A 22,356-nucleotide genomic window follows, 5' to 3' on the forward strand; every position below is an offset into this window, starting at 1 on the left:
ATGACACATATTTCATTCCTTCAGGATAGATACCCTGTTTAAGGGATGCGTTAAATATGTGACTAAGTGGTTTGCTTATCTCGTCTACAATATTTTAATATTCTGCAAGAGACACCGTCATATCCTGTAGAATTTTTTGGTTTCAGTGACTTCATTATATTCTTTAATTCTGCCTCAGTTACAGGGATTAATATCATTTTTGGTATGTTATCATACTTGGAAGTATTGAGCAATTTCTTAGCTTCATTTGTATCAAAATTTGTAGTTACCAATTTCTTTGTTGCTGTCGTAAAATACTGATTAAAAGCATTGGCTACTTCACTAGGATTATTTAGTTTACTTTCCCCCACATGGATTTCTACTATATTGTTCATGGGTTGATTTATCGCTGTTTCTTTATTGATTATCCTCCAGGTTGGTTGTATTTTATTCTTTGATTTACTTATTAATTAAGGGTAATACAATTTCTTTGCTTCTCTTATTACTCTCATTAAAATAGTACAGTATCTCTTGTAGTGCAGTTTCAGCCCATTGTCATTAGATTTTTTAACTAAAGTATGTAGGGTTCTCTTATATTTACAAGATAATCTTATGCCCTTAGTTATCCATTTATCATTGATGTTTGTTTTCTTTTTAAACATTAACAGAAAACAAATCTCAAAATTTAATAAAAACATATTGTGGAAAATATTAAATTTCCTATTAAGATTTTCTTGGTTATAGACTTCTTCCTAATTTTCTTTTTATAGAGCCAGTTAAAAATTTGCAATGTTATCCACATTGATCTCTCTTAATGTACATACGTGCTCCTTTCGTTTCTTAATATGCTGTAATACTATGTATTACGTATTACTATTACGTATTAATAGTAATACGTAATAATACGTATTACTATTACTGAAGAGTGCTCTTATAAGTGGCCAAGGCAAGAATTTTAGTGATACAGCTTGCCAGCTGATGATTGGTTAGTATTTATCTAGTATAGTTGTACTAAAATATTGGAAGTGTGACATGACAAGCATTTATTTAATCATAGTAATAACCAACCACTGTACAGGTTTTAGTTTTTAGCTTAGTGCTGCAATCATAGGTGAAGTAATCACAGATCAGTTCACCCAGTAATGTTTGCCCAGAGAAGTTACTACCCATTTAATGTTGGGATGTATTTATAATGGTAGAAGTAATAAAGTGAAGGTATTATACACTAATCTTTGTTGAAATTTTGGGAAAATTTGAGTTTACTCTATCCCAGCTGTCATGTAATTTCTCACACAGTGTTAGGCCCACCAATTATCAGTCATCAACAGTTCATTAGCTCCACCCACTCCTTAGATGGCTTGTGGACACACCAAAGAAACCCCCTTACAAACTGTCTGCATATAATGGTATTCCCCACCTTACATGATAGTTGCATTCCCAAAAGTGGTCAAAGTATTCAAAATTTTTGTTAATTTTTGTCATTCCTGTGGTTTACTGCCTTCAATTTTCATTAAAAATTCGTGCCACGAAGATGTATAGGGTCATGGAAGTATAACTCCATCATTCTTGGCCTTGGCACTAGGGACATGGAAGTACATGTTGTGTATTTATTCTAGACATACGTTTTACCACTGTTTATCTGGTAAATTAAACTATTAGACAAGTTATTGCATTATGCACTAGTGGCATGACAAAATGTTAACACTTTGCGGATGAATCACATAATATTATGATTTTAGGACAAATTGTGTTGCAACACACTATAACTTGCTCTGGCGCCACACAGATGCATAACTGGTGCGTAATAGACCTCCCGAATGTTTGCTTAGCAGTCAGTAACATGACCTCACTGTTTTCCTATCCCACTCCAAAGGAAAATGTCTTTGTTCGTCTTCAAACTGTATGTACCAGGCAGTAAGTTAGTAGTGCAATATGGATCAAGGACGAAAGCGGTTGAAGACCAAGCGATCTCTCGGAGAACAAGAAATATCTGACTTGTTCTCTGATGAGCTATGTGACGTGTAGTAATAGTGACTCAGACAGTGGCAGTGACAGGGGACAAGAAAGAATTGTGGCCACAGACAGTAAAAGTGACAGTAGCTCCGACAAAAATGCGGGTAGTAACATTGTGGGGACAGCCACATGGGGAAAAGTAAACAAATCGCCTTCTTTGGGACAGTTTACTGGAAATCCTTGGCTGCAACAAATTCCATCAGACCCAGCGCAAGTGTCTGAAGTAGCAGAACTGTTTTTGGAGATAGTTTCTTTGACATGTTATGTCAGGAAACTAACAGATGCTATCTCCAACGCCGTGAGGAGTATGACAGAAGTTATAAGGTGTTGAAGTGGGTGGATATCACTTCAGCAGAAATGAAAACATTTTTTTGCAATAATCTATCTAATGGGGCATACAAGGATGGATAATCTAAAAGAGTACTGGTCGAACAGATCCATTTTTAGAAATGCCCATTTTTGGTAAACTAATGAGCCGTAAGAGATTTGAACAAATTTGGTGGTGTTTGCATTTCAATAATAATGAACTGCAACCACAATCAAGAAGCAGGCTTTTCAAAATTCAGCCCTTATTAAACTTTTTCGTTCAAAACTTTCAGACAGTTTATAAGCCAAACCAACAACTGTCTTTGGATGAATCTATGATCCCTTGGAGGAGAAGGCTTTGTATGCGAACATAGTATAATCCTGGGAAACTTATAAAGTATAGCCTACTTCTTCGTGTAGTTACTGAAAGCACTTCAGGCTATAGTGGAAATTTAGAAATTTATTCTGGTGAAGGCAAAAAATTACAAGAAACTATTGTTTCCGTTTTGGAACCCTATCTTGATCAAAATTACCATGTCTATCAAGACAATTATTATAGCAGTGTGGCAACTGCAGAACACCTGTTTTCGAGAAAAGTACGTGTTTGTGGAACAATTAGGGTGAACAGAGGCCTTCCTCCAGATCTGAAAGAGAAATGTAAACGCCTGAAACGTGGTGAAACCACATTCAGGAGGAAGGGGGACATTCTTCTTCAGTCCTGGAGGGATGCTCGTGTTGTGAATATGATTTCCGCAATTCACAATTCGAGCATGGTTGATGTTCAAAGGAGACATGGACAAGTAAAGAAGCCTATTTGTATTTCTGTGTATAATATTTTCATGAAGGGAGTTGATAGAGCCGATCAATACTTGGCCTATTATTCTCTTCCTAGGAAAACGATAAAGTGGATAAAGAGAGTTGCCTTGTGGGTTATAAATTGTGCCATTTTCAATTCATTTTTGGTTTACAAAAATCTAACCCGTGATTCAAAATTGAAATACAAAGATTACAACACTCGCAGCTAAAATGGGAACACACATCACAAGACACGGTTTACGCAGAATATAAGAAAAACGCCCCCCATTTTGGTAGAACCACACGCAAGTTTTAATTAAGACATAAGATGAATAATCTTATGCACTTTTTAAATAACTTTACAAAGACATAGCATAAATAGCTTAGCGTAATTAGGGCACCTGATGATGACACTATGTTGCCGAAACATGTCGTCAAGTAACAGGTGAAATTGAGTGCACTACAAGACGGCCACTGTATACATATCATGGATGAAATACAAAGCATTTCTGATGAATGTGGCAAAGGCCTGGGCTACAGACCAGATGGTGGTGACAGAACGAGAGTCAGACACAGACTTAGTGCGACCATGCCCATCAACTCCCACCCCACTCAGGCCTCATGTTGACCCCCCTGGGCAACTCTCGGGTGATATGTGGATACATACCCTCGTGAAAATTGTGAAGAGTGAACATTCCAAGAGGAAGCATCCTTCTAGGCAATGCCGTGTTTGCACGGTTCACAAAAAAAGGAGTACGACTGTCTACATTTGCAAGTTCTGTGTAATGCCACTTCACAAAGGGGAATGTTTCCAGAAATATCACACTCTCAAGCACTTCTAGGAGCATTGGTAAGTGTTCTCCAAAAATTTTAGTTCATAAAATTAATTAGGAGATTTTATATTAATTTTTAAAGTGAACAGTGCACATGTTAGGGTAGTAGGTTTAAAAATGCCAGTCCCCAGGGTGATTGAAATATTTAAATTGCTGGTCCACAGAGTGTTAAGTGTAAAACCATAGAATAAAGTTGATATGTAGTAATTGTAAAGATGGAGATGAAAAGCAGTAACATGTTACATGTTGTTTTGGATAGAGTGATCATTGCTTGAGGAAGATGTGAGGTGTTACGATAAAAGTAGGAGGGATTTTGTCAGAGAATTATATACAAATTATGTGTGATTCTAGATTTCACTACTGTGTTTCATTTTGTATTGTGTTCAGGTATGTTTGACAGAGATCGAAGTGGCACAATAGATGTAAACGAGTTCCAGCTGTTGTACAGTTACATCAACCAGTGGCTGGCTGCATTCAGGACATACGATAGAGATGGCTCAGGACACATTGAGGAACCAGAACTTAATCAAGGTACAGTTTTAGTATCTCAGTACTGTGTAACTGTAAACTATTGCCTGTGTACATTGTATGTTTATGGAAATAAAACAGAATTTCAACAAACCTGTCCTACTGGACACATGTTTGAAATTGGTAATTATTTTCAAATTATTTTCTTCGTTTATTCAGGAATCTTTTTCATCTTACACCCACCTATTACATGGGATTACACCACGGCACACTGCTTTGTGACCCTCAAAATCTCATATAAGGATGTAATAATTAGCATAATAAGTAAAAACTGTAATTAAGGATGTATTAATTGTTGTGATGACTAACACTGTTTCTTGCTACCACTGAAGTATGTGTTTGATCTCACTCATTGACAAACAGTAGTCAATTTTTATAGCCTGGGCCTTTATGTGCCTGTCTGCTTAACACATTGCGGACCGGTTGTTTAAATATTTCAATCACCCTGGGGACCGGGGTTTTTAAGCCTAGCACCCTAACTTGTGCACTGTTCACTTTAAAAATTAATATAAAATCTCCTAATTAATTTTATGAACTAAAATTTTTGGAGAACACTTACCAGAGCTCCTAGAAATGCTTGCATGTGTGATATCTCTGGAAACATTCCCCTTTGTGAAGAGGCATCACGCAGAAGTTGCAGATGTACGCAGTCCTACTCTTCTTCTTGTGGACTGCGCACACACGGCACTGCCTAGAAGGGGACTTCTTCTTGCAATGTTCACTCTTCACAATTCTCATGAGGGTATGTTTCCACATATCACCCGAGAGTCGTCCAGGGGGGTCCACATGAGGCCTCAGGCGGGTGCAAACAGATGGCCACAGCTGCACTATGTCTGTGTCTTGACATATGGAACTATATGTTAATGTATGGATTTATGATGGATATTTTACTACTTTTGTGAAATCCTTACTATTTATGTGAACTTGAATTGTGCATGTATATATGTATTGTATGATTTTTGACAAATTCCACATCCGGTAGGTCATCTGACTAACTCATGGATCTATGGAATGCTATGTATGTATGACACAGGTACTGCCGCCACCGTGAGGTTAGTAGCCCAAGCTTTTGCCAAGTTCAACAGAAATGCTTTGTATTTCAAAGTAGAATTTCTGTTCACCTTTTTGAAAACTGAAAATGAATTGAAATGTGCACAGTTTATAAGCCACAGTGCAATTTTCTTCGTCCATTTTACTGTTTTCCTAGGAAGGGAATAATAGGCCAAGTACTGGTCGGCCCTATCAACTCCCTTCATGAACATATTATACTCGGAAATACAAAGAGGCTTCTTCACTTGCCCATGGCGTCTCTGAACATCAACCATACTCGAATTGTGAATAGTGGAAACCATATTCACAATGCGAGTATCCCTCCAGGACTGAAGAAGAATGTCCCCCTTCCTCCTGAATGCGGTGTCGCCACGTTTCAGGCATTTACATTCCTCTTTCAGATCTGACGGAAGGCCTCTGTTCACCCTAATTGTACCACAAATACATACTTTCCTTGAAAGTAGGTATTCTGCAGTTGCCACACTGTTGTAATAATTATCTCGATAAATGTGATAATTTTGATCCAATAGGGACCCAAAACAGAAACAGTAGTTTCTTGCAATTTCTTGCCTTTAGCAGAATAAATTTCTAAATTTCCTATATTGCCTGAAGTGCTTTCCGTGACTACATGGACAAGTAGGCCATACTTTGTGAGTTACCCAGGATTATACATTCGAGTACGAAGCCTTCCCCTCCAAGGAATCACAGATTTGTCCAAAGACAGTTGTTGCTCTGGCTTATAAACTGTCTGAAATTTCTCAACCAAAATGTCTAATAAGGGCTGAATTTTGAAAAGCCTGCCCATTGGTTGTGGTTGCACTTCATTATTACCGAAATGCAAACACCACCATATCTGTTCAAATCTCATACGACTCATGAGTTTGCCGAAAATGGGAATTTCTAAAAATGGGTCACTTGACCAATAATCCTTCAAAGTATCTCTCTTCGTAAGCCCCATTAGAATGATCATAGCCAAAATTTTTTTCATTTCTGTTGAAGTGACATCCACCCACATCCAACACCTTATAGGTGCGGTCGTACGCCTCACGGTGTTGGAGATAGTATCTGTTAGTCTCCTGACATAACAGGTCAAAGAAACTATCTCCAAAAACAGTGACGCAACTTCAGACATATCTGTTGGGTCCGATGGCATCCGTTTCACCCCTGGATCACCAGTAAACCTACCCAAAGTGGGGGTTTCGTCCACTTTACCCCATGTGGCTGTCCCGGTACTCGCACTTTCATCAGAGCTCTCACTTTCACTGGACACATTATTTTGGGGGGCCCTGTGGCCCCTGTCACTGTCACTTTCACTGAGGCTGGCCTCGCTATCAGAAGACGAAGCAGTTGGCAAATCTGATAGCTCATCGGAGAACAAATCTAATATTTCTTGTTGTCCGAGAGAATGCTTCGCCTGCAACTGCTTTCGTCTCTGACCCATGTTGCACTGCTGACTTCCTGGTTCATACGTTGTAACTGTCCAGTTTATGGGAAGGTCAATGGATGTTTGTGTATGGTTAGGGTTTTGTGAAATTCCTCACTTTCGCCTCACAATTTGGAATCTTCCCCCTGAGACAAGCAGCAAGTGGCTTGGGTCAAGCTTGAAGCCAGCTGCCCTTTCGTAAATCAGTTAATTTAATGCGTAACAAGGCCGAGTCCTTTAGAAATTCTAAACTTGACAGGGGAAGTCATAAATTTAGCAAGTCGTTTCCTGCTACCCCAAAATCTCAGTTTGACAGCCACGCAGCAGGTGGCAAAGTTCACCCCTAAACTGTACACTAGTGGATATTCGCTTTCCTAATTGGAGGAGAATGATAAGCCACCTCCCAGTCTGCCCGGTCCAGCCAATCATCGTCTGAAGGGACGGGGGTCCTTTGCCCGAATTGTGAGTAACCAGGGCAAGTACTTACCAGTCAGAGGGTGCTTGGCAAAGAGACTTGGAAAGTTACGTTCACCGGGGGTACAGGTGTGCTGATCCCCGTAAAGACGCCGGTGGTAACTATTAAGTGTGCGTCCCCAGAACAGTAAGCCTACGTCCACGAATTTGTGAAGGGTACCAATACGGGCTGTTTCTATCCAATTAGTGTAAATTAAATAAAGACCCCATACAGTTAATCGGTGTTGAGGTTACTTCCCTACACCTAAGCCCCACTAATCACCCAAGTCGTGGCCTGTCAACACGCCCTGAGAGGAGTCGGATTGCTCTACCGAGACTAGCAGAACCGAAGAAGGACGGTTACAGGGTGAGTGTGGCGCCCAACGCGACGGCCGATATCGCGACAAGGGTGACTAGAGGCAGTGAGGAGCCAGCGGAAACAATCAGTGGTTAAGTGCCAGCACAAAAGTGTGAAAAAAAGGGCAGCGGACCTACCTACGAACGCCACAGCAGCGCAGACAACCGCCACTGCAGCTGTCAGGGACCACACCGCAGGGGCCAAGAGGAAGTACGGACGGAGTCGCAACCTAGCTTCCAGAGCGCGGAGGGCCGCCCAACACAACAACATCGAACACGCAACACCAAGGTTAGTCAAGTGACACACATGGCCAGCCGAACGCTTCGGAACCGGGTTATAGAAGTGGAGCAGGCTGATAGTGAGAACATGTCGGGGGTATTTTCTGCAGACCTGTCGTGTGACCAGGGGGATTGTGTTGAAATAGAGGGGTCAAGTGTAGCAGTAGAAAGTCTGGATGAGTTAGGAGACCAGGTTAGGAACACGATGGAAGTGACGATACAAGCCCAGAGTGAAAATATTGCAGCCGACTCCCCCGCTGTACCGAGTTATTTACAAGACTTATTCGCCAGCATGATTGCATCGATGAAGACTGGGAACGAAGAACTGGCCAGTAAGTTAGAGGAGAAACTAAAGGAGAGTAATAAGGAACTGCAGAGTAGAGTAGAGGAGAAATTAAGGGAGAGTAATGATCAGATGAGAGAGGAGATCCGGAGGGAAAACGAGAAACTGGTAGAGCAGTTTCGACTAGATAATCAAAAACTCAGCCAAGAATTTTCAAGGAAACTTCAGGCCGAAACGTCTAAAGTGTCTCGCCAGGTTAGGCAACTACAGGGTGACACGGACAGGGAATTACAAATGGTGCAGGAGAAGCTTCAGGGAATCAGTTCGGAGTTCGAGACCCGGCTGGAACAGCAATCCCGGAGCAACCAGGAGTTGACTGGTGAACTCTCCGGCAAAGTTCTGGAAGTCAGGACGGAGGTAGATTTAATTGGCGATCAGGTAATTCACCTGGCTAATGATATAGAAATATTAAAGGGCGACCTGGTAAAACGTGCAGAGGACTTAGAAAAACGGCAGGGGGAGAGCACCGCACAGCTAAACAAAGCGGCAGAAACCGAAAAACTTGGAAACGAACGCAAGTTCGAGCTATTAAATTCCGCGATTGGTAAACTGAAGGACAAGCTTGCCCGAGCGACTCCCATGACTTGTGGTACAGAAGTAACACAAATCAGGGAAGTGACGAACGCTGTTCATGGCTCTCCCACTCCACCGCCCACTGCTAATATAGCTAGAATAGAAAATGTACAATGCAGTTGTAATTCGAATTCATGTTCTGTGTGTGTGAATGGGGTTGCTGTGTGTGAGAGTACTATAGAGCCTGTACGCCATCACTCGGCGAACAATTATTTGAGTTGCGCTGACTTCCCGTTGCCTCAGTTCGACGATAGCTCGGAGGTTAACCCGATATTTCATCTAAATCAGCTGGATGAATTCATGAGGCTCAGGAGTGTGCCTAAGCCCCTCCAGCTATCGCTAGCATTCAAATCTATAGTGGGTGCTGTAGGCAAACAGTGGGTGGCCACTGTAGCCCGAAACCTGAGTGACTATGAGCAATTTAAGGTAGCATTTTCCGGTAATTATTGGTCAAAGTCAAAGCAAAGCCTAGTCCGTTGCAGTTTGTATCAAGACAGGTTCAATCCCAGGTCTGGTTTATCTCTGTCCAGCCATTTCCTAAAGTACGCTACCATGGCCTCTTATTTGGAACCCAGGCCCTCTGACACAGAAGTAATTGAGGCGGTCAGACATCACTTTCCAGTAATGGTCCAGAGGGCAATGATAGGCTACAATCTGAGTACGGTAGGGGAGACCTTGGACCTGTTGAAAAGGGTAGAGATGATGGAAGGGGACGGGTCATACCGAGGTTCGAACCCGGTAACCCACCAACCCGATCCGACTCCCAGAGGGAATCCACCTAGCCGTGGGGGATATGAAAGATCACGCCCCAACCAATATCACGCAAGGCGAGTACAGTACGACCGCCGGAACGATTACTGCCGCTATGACAACCGGCGTGGACACCAGACACGCGGGGGGTTTGGACCGTCCGCTAGGGATACGGAGCCGGTCAACAGCCGCCCCGCTGCAGGGAACTCCTTGAACCCCCACGCTCCCACCTTCGCCGGCACCGATGGACAACGTCGCGCTGGGGACTTGGGAAACTAGAGCAGGGAGTTGTTGAGGACCGAATGACTCTCGCCAGTAAAAACAACGAACCGACAGGTCCACCTCACAGGCTAAGCCTTCAGGGCAAGATTGCAGTAAACGTTAATGGACCAGAAATTTTGGATGAGGGAATCGAACCAGAGGCAGGGGGATTGATATTGTTCTTCATAAATGAGAACGACTTAGCTTGCTGCCCTCAAGTGAACATTTCTTTCGGGAACGGCATTTCAGCTAGCGCCCTTTTAGACACAGGAAGCGAGGCGAACATCTTGACCGAGAAGCTTTATGATCAGCTGATAGGGGCAGGGATAGCTGTGCCCACGCTGCCGCTAGAAAATGTAGCACTAGTCACGGCATTTGGCAGGAGGACAAAGAGGATTAAGAAGCAGGCGCTCATAGAATTTTTTGTAGGCGAGGATAGGTTTGAGGCTATTTTCTTAATATCTCCACAGTTAATTAATTCGGCCATTTTAGGCTCATCATTCGCTAAGGAATATGGGATCACTATTGATTTTGTTACTAAATGTTTTTACTATGAGAGAGATGGAAGCAGGAAGGGACATTCGTTCGATCAAAGTTCCGGGCCATTGGACGCCAGAAATCATGAGCGGGAGTCGAAGGAAGATCCCTCCCATAAATGTTTTGGTGTCACCCATGACCTGAAAACCCCAGCTGTAGGCAATGACCCACGTCACTCAGCTGTTAAAGCCAGCTGTGACGCAACCCAGACAGAAGCAGGTAGAAAGGGAAAAGAATGGCTTGTTGAGGAAGAAAGTTGTATTTTGAATTGTGCTACCGTGAATGGTAGTTATGTAGGGCAGAGGACCCTGTTAAATGGCGCCGCGGGCGACCAAGAGTTATTAGTAGATCGAGAAGTGCATGAAGGAGAGTGTCCGAGAGAGATTTATGGCAGCCTGGTTGAGGGCCTATGCGAAGAAGAAGCGGCTGGCCTTAAGGAAGTTAATGTAGGAAGAACAGCGAGTAACCTGCTCCAACCCACCCCTATCCAAACGTCAGAACTCGACCTCCATGACTCACGCTCGTTGAAGGAGGCGGATTTGTTTACTCTGATCGACACGAATGACAATATGAATGTGTCCCAGAAAGAATGCTTGATCGAGTTATTGAGTAGTTATATGAAGTGTTTCACCGTCAGACCGGGCAGGTGCAACATTTTTTAGTATAGATTTCAGGTAGACGAAGATAAACCCATAGTAGGATATTCTCGCCCCATCCCCTTTGCTGTCCGCCCCGCCGTGAGAGACCAGATTAAGCAAATGCTGCAGGATGGCATTTTGGAATTTAGTAATTCACCCTTCCTTAACCCTTTGTCTGTGGTTCATAAAGGAAATAAGAAAATTAGGATTTGTGTGGACGCCAGGAAGGTGAACCAGCATACCGTCCCGGATAGAGAGCGCACTCCACCTTTACAAGAGTTACTGCAAAAATTTGAAGGAGCGCAGTTCATGACCACCCTAGATTTGACCTCCGCGTATTTACAAATTCCGCTGCACAGAGACTCCCGGAAGTACACTGCATTCTTGTTCGATTCTACTGTGTACCAGTACACGCGCACGCCGTACGGGTTCCGAAATTCACTATCCGCTTTTGTGAGAGCCCTGAAATTGGTCTTTGGTGGTGAGACTGATGAGTTTGTTGTCTTTTACGTGGACGATGTCTTGGTATTTTCTAAAAGTTTCGGGGAGCATCTCAGGCACTTGAAAATTGTTCTAAATAAATTGGCGAGAGCAGGCTTTACATTGAATGCGGCTAAATGCCGATTCTGCCAGAAGGAGATAAGATTTTTAGGTCATAGGATTGATAGGATGGGGGTATCAGCGGACCCGGATAGAGTTGAGGCCATTCTGAAATATCCGGCGCCGAGGAACGCGAAACAGCTACGGCAATTTCTAGGGACCTGCAACTTCCACAGCCGCTTCATAGTAGGTTACGCTGAGTACGTAGCCCCCCTCCTCCCATTGCTGAAGCAGGGGATTAAGTGGAGCTGGACCGACGAGATGAAGGGCGCCTTTGAGAAACTGCGCGCAAGCTTCGCTAAGAGTGTTCAGTTGGTTCACCCACGCCCTGATTTTCCGTACGCTATATACACGGATGCGAGCAAACTTGGCATTAGCTCGGTTCTTATGCAGGAAAGTGACTCCGGGGAAAAGCTGATAGTATCCTCAGCATCACGGGTGCTGTCCCCCACTGAAAGGAAGTACTCCACCTGCGAGCAAGAATTGCTGGCTGTCGTCTACGCTTTGCAGAAATACAGAGTATACATTTTCGGCCACAAAGTCACTGTCTACTCCGATAACAAGGCGCTGACGTTTTTAAGGAAATGCAGCCTAACCTCCAACAGGGTCGCGCGCTGGGTCATGCAGATCCAGGAGTACGACCTCCACATAGTGCACATAAAGGGAACCGATAATTTTTTCGCAGACGCTTTAAGCCGAAATCCAGTAGGCCTTACGGAGGAAGGTCTGAACCAGCTAGTGAGACCAAAGGAAATACTCGTGTCCCCCATTAATCTGAATCTGGACCCCGACCTGAAGAAGGAACTGGGGAATTTGGCGAAACACCAACTCGAGGACCCCAAAATCTGCGAAATCATGCGGACCTTGGAGACAGGTATCCCCTCCAGGGCTGGTCAGTTCACTCTCAGGAATGAAGTTTTGTATCGTAAGGATGACAAAATGTACCCGTACTGGAGGCCGGTACTCCCAAGGGACCTAGAGTACAGGGTCATAAGTTACGTACATGCCTTATTGGGTCACCAAGGCACTGATAAGTGCATGCATCATCTGTCCTACTCGTTCTATATCAGGAACTTAGGTAGAAAGGTGCGCCGGTATGTTTCGCATTGTGACGTATGTCAGCGCGTGAAACATCCCAATCGAGCGTATGAGATCGAGACACGATCCCACTTACCCACGAAACCAGGGGAGCTGATGTCTTTGGACCTCTATGGTCCCCTGCCCACAGGGCGTGGCGGAGTCAAGTACATTCTGGTGTGCCTGGACGTGTTTTCCAAGCATGTAGCCCTGTACGCCTTAAAATCGGCCACCACAAAGAGCTGCCTGAACAAGCTAAAATCACTCTACTTTCCAGAAGTTACCACCCCCCAATGCATACTCAGTGACCACGGTAGCCAGTTCACCAGCCCTTCTTGGAGAAAGGCTCTCTCTGATCTAAATATTGATGTCAAATATTCCCCCATACGCCACCCCGAGAGCAACCCAGCCGAGCGGGTTATGCGAGAACTTAACAAATATTTTAAGATTTACTGCCATACAGCTCAGAAAAAGTGGCCAGAGCTGGTCCCCTATATCACGAAGTGGCTGAACTCTTCAGTGAGTGGAACCACTGGGTATTCTCCCATTGAACTTATGTTCGATAAGCCAAGGCCAGATTTATTCAGGGAGATCCTGGATAAAACTTCGGAACAGCTGCCGGAGGCGGAAACCCTCGAGTCTAAAACGCTTAAGGCATACGCGCGCATGAAGCTGCGGGCTAACGACAGGAGGAACAAACGTAAAACTGGGACAACAAAATGGAGGCCCCAGCTTAACGAGAAGGTGCTCGTACGGTGCCAACCTACTTCGGACGCGGCGCAGGGCGTCACCGGGAAATTCCAGCATCCCTTTGATGGTCCGTTTATCATAAGCAAATTTATACCCCCTAGTATGTACGAGGTCTCCGACGGCAAGGGAAAACTAAGAGGAATGTTTAACTTGGGCCACCTTAAGCCTTATTTGGACAGTGTGGACTAGTGTTAGTATAATGGCATACTGGTCAAGGGGTAAGTGATGATAAAATTGTAGTAAGAACAAGTGAATCCAGTTAAATTTCTAGGTATCAAGAGGTCAGGCAGTTAAATGATCCGAAATTTGAGGAAATGTGTGTGGGAAGAGTTTCTCAGTAATTGCTGCGCTGGGGTGATGGCTGTGTGAATACCGACTTTCTATGTAGGCCTGCGCGCCTTTGTATGGAAATACTTGTAAAAGGGATAACAGAGAAGGCTTGTAAATGTGTAACTTTCAATCGGTTTCGGCAAGGAGTGAATGAGGAAAGGCAGGAGAAAGTTTGAACTCATAGGTCTGAAAGAGAATGGGCGAGGGAGAGAGAATTAAGTTTACGCTCGCCTAAATTCTAATGGTAGGAACCATGGTCAGCATGCCACCGAAAAATATTACATACTTGTATGGGTATGTTAGGACAATAAGAATGTTAGCCTGTGTGAACCGAATTGTAGGAGATGAGTTGCCAGGAAAGCGTAAGACCTGGTAGTGTGAAACAAGCTGTAAATCCGAGGTGACAAAGCAACTTAGGGAGTGAGGTATTGTCCAGTGAGGCCCATAAATGTGACAATGTGCGAGTGAACCAGAAGTGAACTTCAAGAAAGTGGTCAGAACAATGGTAGCGACATGAGCAACAACAGGACTGGAACGGGTAGAAACTAGAAGTGAGCCGATAAACAATTTTAGTTGTAAGATGTAAGTTTCGAAAGTCTGAGAAATGTATTGGAGCCAAAGAAAGAGGCAACAAGGGACTTTGTATTGTCAGCCCATTTCAGTATTGTCTCAATGACTGTGTGAATTTTCATTTGTTATTTTAGGGTTTACTGAACGGTACGGTTTGTAGGAAAGGGGACGAAAGCTACCTAAATTTTCAGATGTGTTGTACATGGTAAGCCTCTTGCTATTGCAGCCAGCGGTGGACCATGCGGTCAATTAAGGTCTATTTACATTTAGTGTGTATTTTTCTAGGCTTAAGCATTTGTGTGTAGAAATGGAGGAGAAACGGCAGTAAGACGAAATCTTGACTTATTCAGGCTGCGCCAGAATAGCCATTATTTCGCTTGGGAGGTTGTAACTGTCCAGTTTATGGGAAGGTCAATGGATGTTTGTGTATGGTTAGGGTTTTGTGAAATTCCTCACTTTCGCCTCACAATTTGGAATCTTCCCCCTGAGACAAGCAGCAAGTGGCTTGGGTCAAGCTTGAAGCCAGCTGCCCTTTCGTAAATCAGTTAATTTAATGCGTAACAAGGCCGAGTCCTTTAGAAATTCTAAACTTGACAGGGGAAGTCATAAATTTAGCAAGTCGTTTCCTGCTACCCCAAAATCTCAGTTTGACAGCCACGCAGCAGGTGGCAAAGTTCACCCCTAAACTGTACACTAGTGGATATTCGCTTTCCTAATTGGAGGAGAATGATAAGCAACCTCCCAGTCTGCCCGGTCCAGCCAATCATCGTCTGAAGTGGGAGGTCCTTGGCCCGAATTTTGGGTAACCAGGGCAAATTTACCATTCAGAGGGTGCTTGGCCAGAGGACTTTGAAATTTACCTTCACCGGGGGTACACGTGTTCGGATCCCCGTAAACACGCCGGTGGTAACTATTAAGTGTGCGTCCCCAGACCAGAAAGTAAGCCTACATCCACGAATCTGTGAAGTGTACCAATACGGGCTGTTTCCATTTAATTAGTGAAAAGTTAATAAAGACTCCATACAGTTAATTGGTGTTGTGGTGATTTCCCTACGCCTAAAGCCCCACTAATCACCCAAGTCGTGGCCAGTCAACACGCCCTGAGAGGAGTCTAATTGCTCTACCGGGGCTAGCAGAACCGAAGAAGGGCGGTTACAACGTGGAAGCTTGGACTCGAACAAAGGCTTTTTTCTTTAGGGTGTGACAGGAAATGAGCGTGATCATGTTACTGGCTAAGCTAGCAAACATTCCTGAGGTCAACTACATAGTAGCTATGATGCAACATGGCCACACAGCGAGATATAGTTGGTTGTAACATAACGCGTCAGAAAATGGCCATTTGGCCCGCCCAGTCCACAACGCTATAGAAACGTAGAGGGCCAGTTGGCCCCTCCGGCCCTGAATGTGTTAAGCACATGAACAGAATTTGACTTTGAATTTATACAGTACATTTTATTGTTAAACAGGCTGTGTTCCAAATCCACGGTCATATGTAACGTCATTCTGAACTATGGTGGTGGGGGGTCACCATAAGAAATAATGTAATTGGCAGCAGCTGAGCACGTAAGCTTAGGAAGGAAGCCTGTTTAACCTTCAGTGTTATATGTATGCTCTTTGACCGTAAAAATGGTCATAAGTTGAGTGATCATGCATTGAAGGCCAAATGTAAATCCCAGTGATTGATTTTGGTTTCATTGTGTGACTCATAGCTGACAAGCTATGTCAATTTGTGGGCAGGTGGCAATAAGTTTTCAATGAGCTATGTGGGGATATGGCAGTAGAGCTTCGTGTAGAAACATATTTAAAGAGTTAAATATTTTATCATTTGCATCACAATATATATTTTCATTGTTAGTATTTGTATTTTAAAATAAAGTTCTTTTTCCATCAAACATTGATTCTCATAGTATTGATACTAGACAAAGACAAGATTTGTATCTTCCTCATGCTAATTTAACTATTTATCAAAAAGTAGTTTATTATGCGGGTATAAAAATGTTTAATAAATTGGCCATAGAGATCAAGAACACATCTATTAATTTTAAAAAGTTTAAGGTTGTATTAAGGCATTTCTTGAACACTCATACGTTTTATACTGTGGATGAATATCTAAATAGATAACTTTTATTACTGTTGTATTCATTGTACTGTCTAGTTGTATAATAACTATATATGTATTCTATGCTCTATATTATTTTATGACATGTTCTATATCCATCTTTGGATCTCTTGAACTCACAATAAATACAAATACATATGAAAGAAATTATATAGTGCTGCAGATAATTATAGATAATATTTATTATATTTCTGTCAAAAAAACTTATTCCCCGAAGGTGATGTTGCTGTCTAGGCTGATATGTTTCAACACATGTTGCCAGGAATATAATAAATATTATCTGTAGTGATTTACCCAGTGGGATGCAACAAAAATACAAGACTTCAAACAAAACTGGATTTGGTTGAACATGCTGCATACTCCTGGAGTTCTAATGCCCCCCCCCCAAAAAATTTACTCACATGCTGCTGTTGGCTGTAGTTGTGTTCTTGGCAGGGCCCGGATTTTGATGACCTGAAAATATTAAAAAAACGACCCAAAAAAATCCAGAAAAATGACGTAATGGAGAAAAGAAAGAACACTTCGCTTCCATGTTATTCACATTTCGGAAAACATATGAAGAAAAATTCCCTAAAATGGCCAAAAATGACCTTAAATCTAAGAATTACCTATAAAATTTACATTTCTGTAACCAGCAGCTAATATCCCAGATTTATATATTTAAGAGCATCGCATAGGATACGAGGAAAAAAATGATGTCATCAAAATCCAGGCCCTGGTTCTTAGCAACATTCCTGGCCTCTATCCATCTTAACAGTAACAAAGGTGTCAATATCTAAGGTGGAGGCAAGAATAGTACAAATTACAATATACCTAAGAAGTTTGAGGATCTTAGACTGGTGACTATGAAGCGTATTATTAATTTTGGGATGCTGTGTGTTGTGGTCTGATAGAAGTTTAGCAGTGTTTTGGAAGCACATTGCTAAACTTGTACCAGACTACATGATGTAACATCCCAGAAGACACTACACTTTACACTGTTCATCGGTGTAGGATGATGATGCTGGCTGGGAGAAGGGATTAGGTGAATTTCAGACCATGTTAGGAGCCTGATACTGCCCACATTTTTAAAATTGTACCTTTATCACAGATGAGAGACGGGAAGGTCAAGAAAAATCTGCATTGTATCTGGCCTTTCTCAAACCAGACCTTGGCACAGAGCAAGCAAATATTGGGATTCATATCTCTTGACATTTGATGAGAATGATTAGAGAGTTGCTGCAGCATGTATGTAGCAGCAGTAACAGTAGGAAATTTGTGTCAGAACAGAGCATGTAGGAATAGACCTGAACTATTTCATAAGAATAAATTAATATAATATGAGGTGAACCATTATGTGCACTTTTTTCCGTCATAGCAAGTATTACTTTTCTGACAGTAGGGAATTTGCCTTTTGTCATAATATTTGAAAACAGTTATGCATAAAACAACTTTCTGAAGTCTGAATTTTCATTCTTTTTGGAATGTTTATTTTCTGAATGGCAGAAACACCTCAGTTACCTATTCTTTTTTCTTTGCCTCCTTGCATAAGCGTGAAACAGGCAACTTGCTTACACAGCATGCTTCAGCTGTCTGGTCCTGGCATATAGAGAATCCAGTTTGCTGTGTTTTTATTCAGAAACTTAGTCTTTAAAGAATTATTAACAACTGTTTTGTAACTGTTGCTAATGTAATCACTGGAATGACCACTGCCACATGTACTCAGTTTACTAAATGACATGTTGTATTTGAACATTTTTAATCAGAAACTGTGTCCAAAATAACTGACATATATATTGTTACACATTTAAGTCTATTAAAATGCCAGAAGTTACAGCATAAAAGCTCACATTGTTTGTCCCTGTCTGAAAAGAAAATGAACAGAGCTTGAATAAGCCAATAATATCACAAATGAAAGACAAAGTAAGTATTTATATTCTTTTCTGATCTTGGGCTCCATGTTTATACTGTCACATGTTAGTGACTAGACACCGGGTTTTTTATATTGAATATTAAATTTATTGAACATTTATAACTCATACCTAAAAGTGACTATAACATGCTCTCTAATCTACACTCTAGAAATTACTACAACAAATACTAAGTCTTCTTAGTTTGTTCTCTCTTAACTGGTTGTTACTTGGTGGTGGCTTCTACAGATGGAGATTTCTCTGCAATTGCTCACAGCCAACCACCAACTATGACTACTGACTCACATCTAACTTGTCCTATTGATACTCGCTGTATAGCCTTGACATGAATCGTGTAGAAAACGTCATTTTCCACAGTTCTTATATTGTTGCAGGTGTATTTGTTGCTGAGGAAACATATTTTACTGCACTGTTGCCTAGCAGTGGTTGCCTCTTCTGGCTCCACTATTCCTCCTTTCAGGTGTAATGTCACAATATTTTCAAGACTAAGATGGCCAGCTGGTGTGATGTAAAGTAATGCACATTTCCAAGAAGTCAGGATGAGATAAAGACAAAAATAAAGAAAGAGGCAACACCCATGTTATCTGAGAATAGGATTCTGGCACATTTTAAAATGACATAGATTGTTTAGAAAGCTCAAAACAAGCAATCGAGCCTCCTTGAAACTATGCTTTATCAAATAAAAGATCAACTTTAACTTGTATCCTGAATATGTTGTCCTATAAGTAGTATAAAAATCACAACTGTCTCAAATAAAGACAGATTTAAACATCCTTAAAATACTGAGGGCTTGGGCTAGAAATGTGGATTTTGTTCTCGGAGCAGTGAATATTAAGACTGTGATGCCATGTACTCCGATAGAAAGTTACCATTGTTTTGGAGGAATATACTGTCTCCATTTTTAGGGTTGAAAGGAGCTATGGAGAATCTTACATGTCATACTGCATCTGTGTTAATAGTTTGTATTCTGCATGTGTTTTATGTAGTTAATTCTCCTGTATGAGAGACATAAAAAAGGTAATTAAATATGAAAGGAACTCCAAGAAGTATACAACCTGAAGTGAACAGGGAGACAGTGTTTTTGATATTGCTTTCTGAGAATCATTTTGTTGACATTCTTAGTATAAGGTAGAATCCATGTGACATGCTGTGCCATGTCAAATGAAGGTTACAGGCATGATATAAACATTAAGTTAATAAATACAAGAAAAGTTTAAAAGCAATAGCAATATGCCTTTTTTTTTTCAATTAACACTACTCAGGGATTATTCAGTTTCTCAATAGAAGCAGTGAAAGTAGACAGTGGTATATTTTTATGACAGGTTATTTTCATAAATTCCTAAGTAAATCATACACCCAAGGTGTTGATTTTAAAATTACAGAAAAAAAAGTTGAGATTTGTGGAATAAAATAAACTAAGATTAATCTTGTTCTGACTACAGAAATTTTGGTAATGTATTTTAATGTTTCATTGTTATGTTTCATTTCAGAGGCATTCCGGGTCCGTGACAAAGAGCATAAGGGTATTATCTCAATTGGCTTTGAAGATTTTCTTGGTGTTGCACTGAACTGTTCTGTATAAAGTACTATAACTTTTCAAACTAAGTGGTGATAAGGCACATAGTCTTGTAAGTGCTTTTGTAATTAATGAGATAATTTTATACTGTACTTAGCATATCTGGTTCTTGTATCATAATTTGCTGTCATAAGCCAGAACATATAAAGTTTACATAAATGCTAATGCAATTTTTAAGAACTACTTTGTTCTCTAGTAGCTTATCAGCGTTCTGAGTCCGTAAATGTTTTCAGTATTGATGACTACATCCTGATACTGTATATGCAGACCCCTTGCCAGCTATAGGGGGGACTACATTCTCAAAAAAAAATTGCAGTTTGCAAGACCAGCACCAACCTCCTAGTCTTCTAACTGCCATCTCAGGACTCTCTCATTATGTAGCTTCAGCATGTACTGCACAGTAAATATAGCTTCCAACAGTTCTTCTGTTGTTGAGTGAATGTCTGTTGCAGCACTCAGATAATGGCTACTGAACCACTGGGTAACAATGGGCATATTTGCAGAGCTGTTCCCTAGCAATGGATGTCTCTGCCGGCTTCACAATTCTTGCGTTCAGCAGACATGGCACATTACTCTATCCTTAATACTGCTTGTCCCAAGTAGCCTAAAGCATACCACCATTTATTCTTTTTCTGGTTGATGTGAGCAAAAATTCTGAGAGTGGTCAGTGCTCCTACATCTCTGGCATTTAAGCTGCTACTAGTGTCTTTTTTCACTTGGGTGGTGGCCGGCTCCTCCACAATGCCTTAATACTCATTTTTTTAATCCTGACAGAAGACCCAGCTGCTAGCTTGACAGCCTCTAGTCCAAGAGTTTTTCTGATGGCCTCATGGAATGTCTCCTTGGTTCCCAGACCTAGCTGCTTTTTCCATCCTTGGTCCCTTATACCATTGTTGAATTTTGGCTGCATCTGTCCTCTCTTCCTGAACATTTTTCCTTTAGGGGTTCCTTATATAACATTGCCCTTGATCCGCCTTTTCTGTGGGTACTTGAATACCATGAGCAGTTGGTGGTCTCCAGATCGGTCTTCCAGTGCCCTGATAGTGTCTGCTGCGGCCTCTTCATTAGGGACTTTCTGATGCTCTGCTATGACCTCTCCTTCTGGAATTGCCTCCCGCTTCTCTGGATAGGACTTCATCTCTTGTAAGATGGCACTTATTGTGGCTTTCATTTCCGCTCGACCAATCTTCATTTCTTCTTTCTTCTCTTCTTTGCTGTCCTCATTTTTTCTTCATTTGAGTCCAACTAGGCTTTCATCTTTTTGAGAGAGTCTTACATTTCTTCTCAGTTTTTATTTCTTCTTTCATGTCAGCCTCCATCTTGGCCATCAGGCATTCCATTATTTGTTCCATGCTCCATTTTTATGGTATGATGCTGTAACTGCACAGTGCAATCTTCAATCCAATCCCACTTCTGACACCAGTTGTCACGTGATTGAGTGTGACTATAGATGGGGTTTGTATTGGTGATTGGATTTATTGAACACTTACAGAACTTAACTGCCAGTAACACCACACATAAAGTCTTCTCAGTCTTGACTAGCTCTAGCTTGGTAGCAGCTTCCAACAGCAGATATTCCCCTTTCTCTGGGTTTCCAGACTGGCCCTTGCCACAGCTACCAGTTTCTCACTTGTCACAACTGCAACTCTCAACTAACTCAATCGCAATCACGGACTGCCCAGAAAACGTCTCTTCCATTATTGTGTGTTCTCTTGTTGCTGGGGAATGTGTCCCCAGAGCCGTTCCCTAGTAACGGCCGTTGTACTGTCACCTGTTTACACAGCTGTTACTTGGAAATGGGTCTACGTGCCACAGTGTAACAACAGCGGGCATGAATAAGAGTGTAAAAATTCACCAAAAGATGCACCATAACAGCCAGCTGTTGGATGTCCAGCCTTGAGAATACATGGCTCTCTTGATGTGAAAGCCACAAAAGTTTTTTTGTATGTATACAAGTTTAAAACTACTCATACATAAAACCCAATGTTGCAGTGGGCAAAATCATGGCTGATGTACTGGTTTATAATGTTATTGAATAAAATAAATATAGAAGAAATAAATTAAAACTAACATGGAACAGTGTGCTCACTAAGAAGGTGCTCAGGAACTTCTGCCCCCCGCCCCACCATGTTCAATAAAGTGTTCACAATGACATGTTCTAAAACTAAATCCCGCAAGACATATGGTCATAAATAGATGCACCATAGTGATGATCTGGAATACAGAAAACTGATTTCAGATGTTATTGCAGCTCTGTTCCCAGCAAATGTGCACACTTGTTGCAAAAGCCACAGTTTTTTTACATA

The 22,356-nt window shown here is 41.8% G+C and overlaps 2 protein-coding genes across 2 annotated transcripts; both read left to right on the plus strand.

Moving 5' to 3' along the window:
- Positions 1–894: 894 nt before the first annotated feature.
- Positions 895–20,227, plus strand: LOC111870440 (peflin-like; the record flags this gene model as incomplete). The annotated part of the gene is made up of 3 exons (XM_023862741.1): positions 895–964; positions 4,314–4,457; positions 19,965–20,227. Coding segments are annotated over 3 exons (306 nt in total), but the record flags the coding sequence as incomplete, so codon positions are not given.
- On the plus strand, positions 7,376–10,173 carry LOC117282789. Its single transcript, XM_033753843.1, has 2 exons — positions 7,376–8,365; positions 8,411–10,173. Exons 1-2 carry the CDS (start codon positions 8,045–8,047, stop codon positions 9,959–9,961), a joined length of 1,872 nt encoding a protein of 623 aa, XP_033609734.1. The 5' UTR covers positions 7,376–8,044; the 3' UTR covers positions 9,962–10,173.
- Positions 20,228–22,356: the final 2,129 nt, after the last annotated feature.

Source organism: Cryptotermes secundus, unplaced genomic scaffold, assembly GCF_002891405.2.
Source record: "Cryptotermes secundus unplaced genomic scaffold, Csec_1.0 scaffold1509, whole genome shotgun sequence".
NCBI classification, from domain to species: Eukaryota; Metazoa; Arthropoda; class Insecta; order Blattodea; family Kalotermitidae; genus Cryptotermes; species Cryptotermes secundus.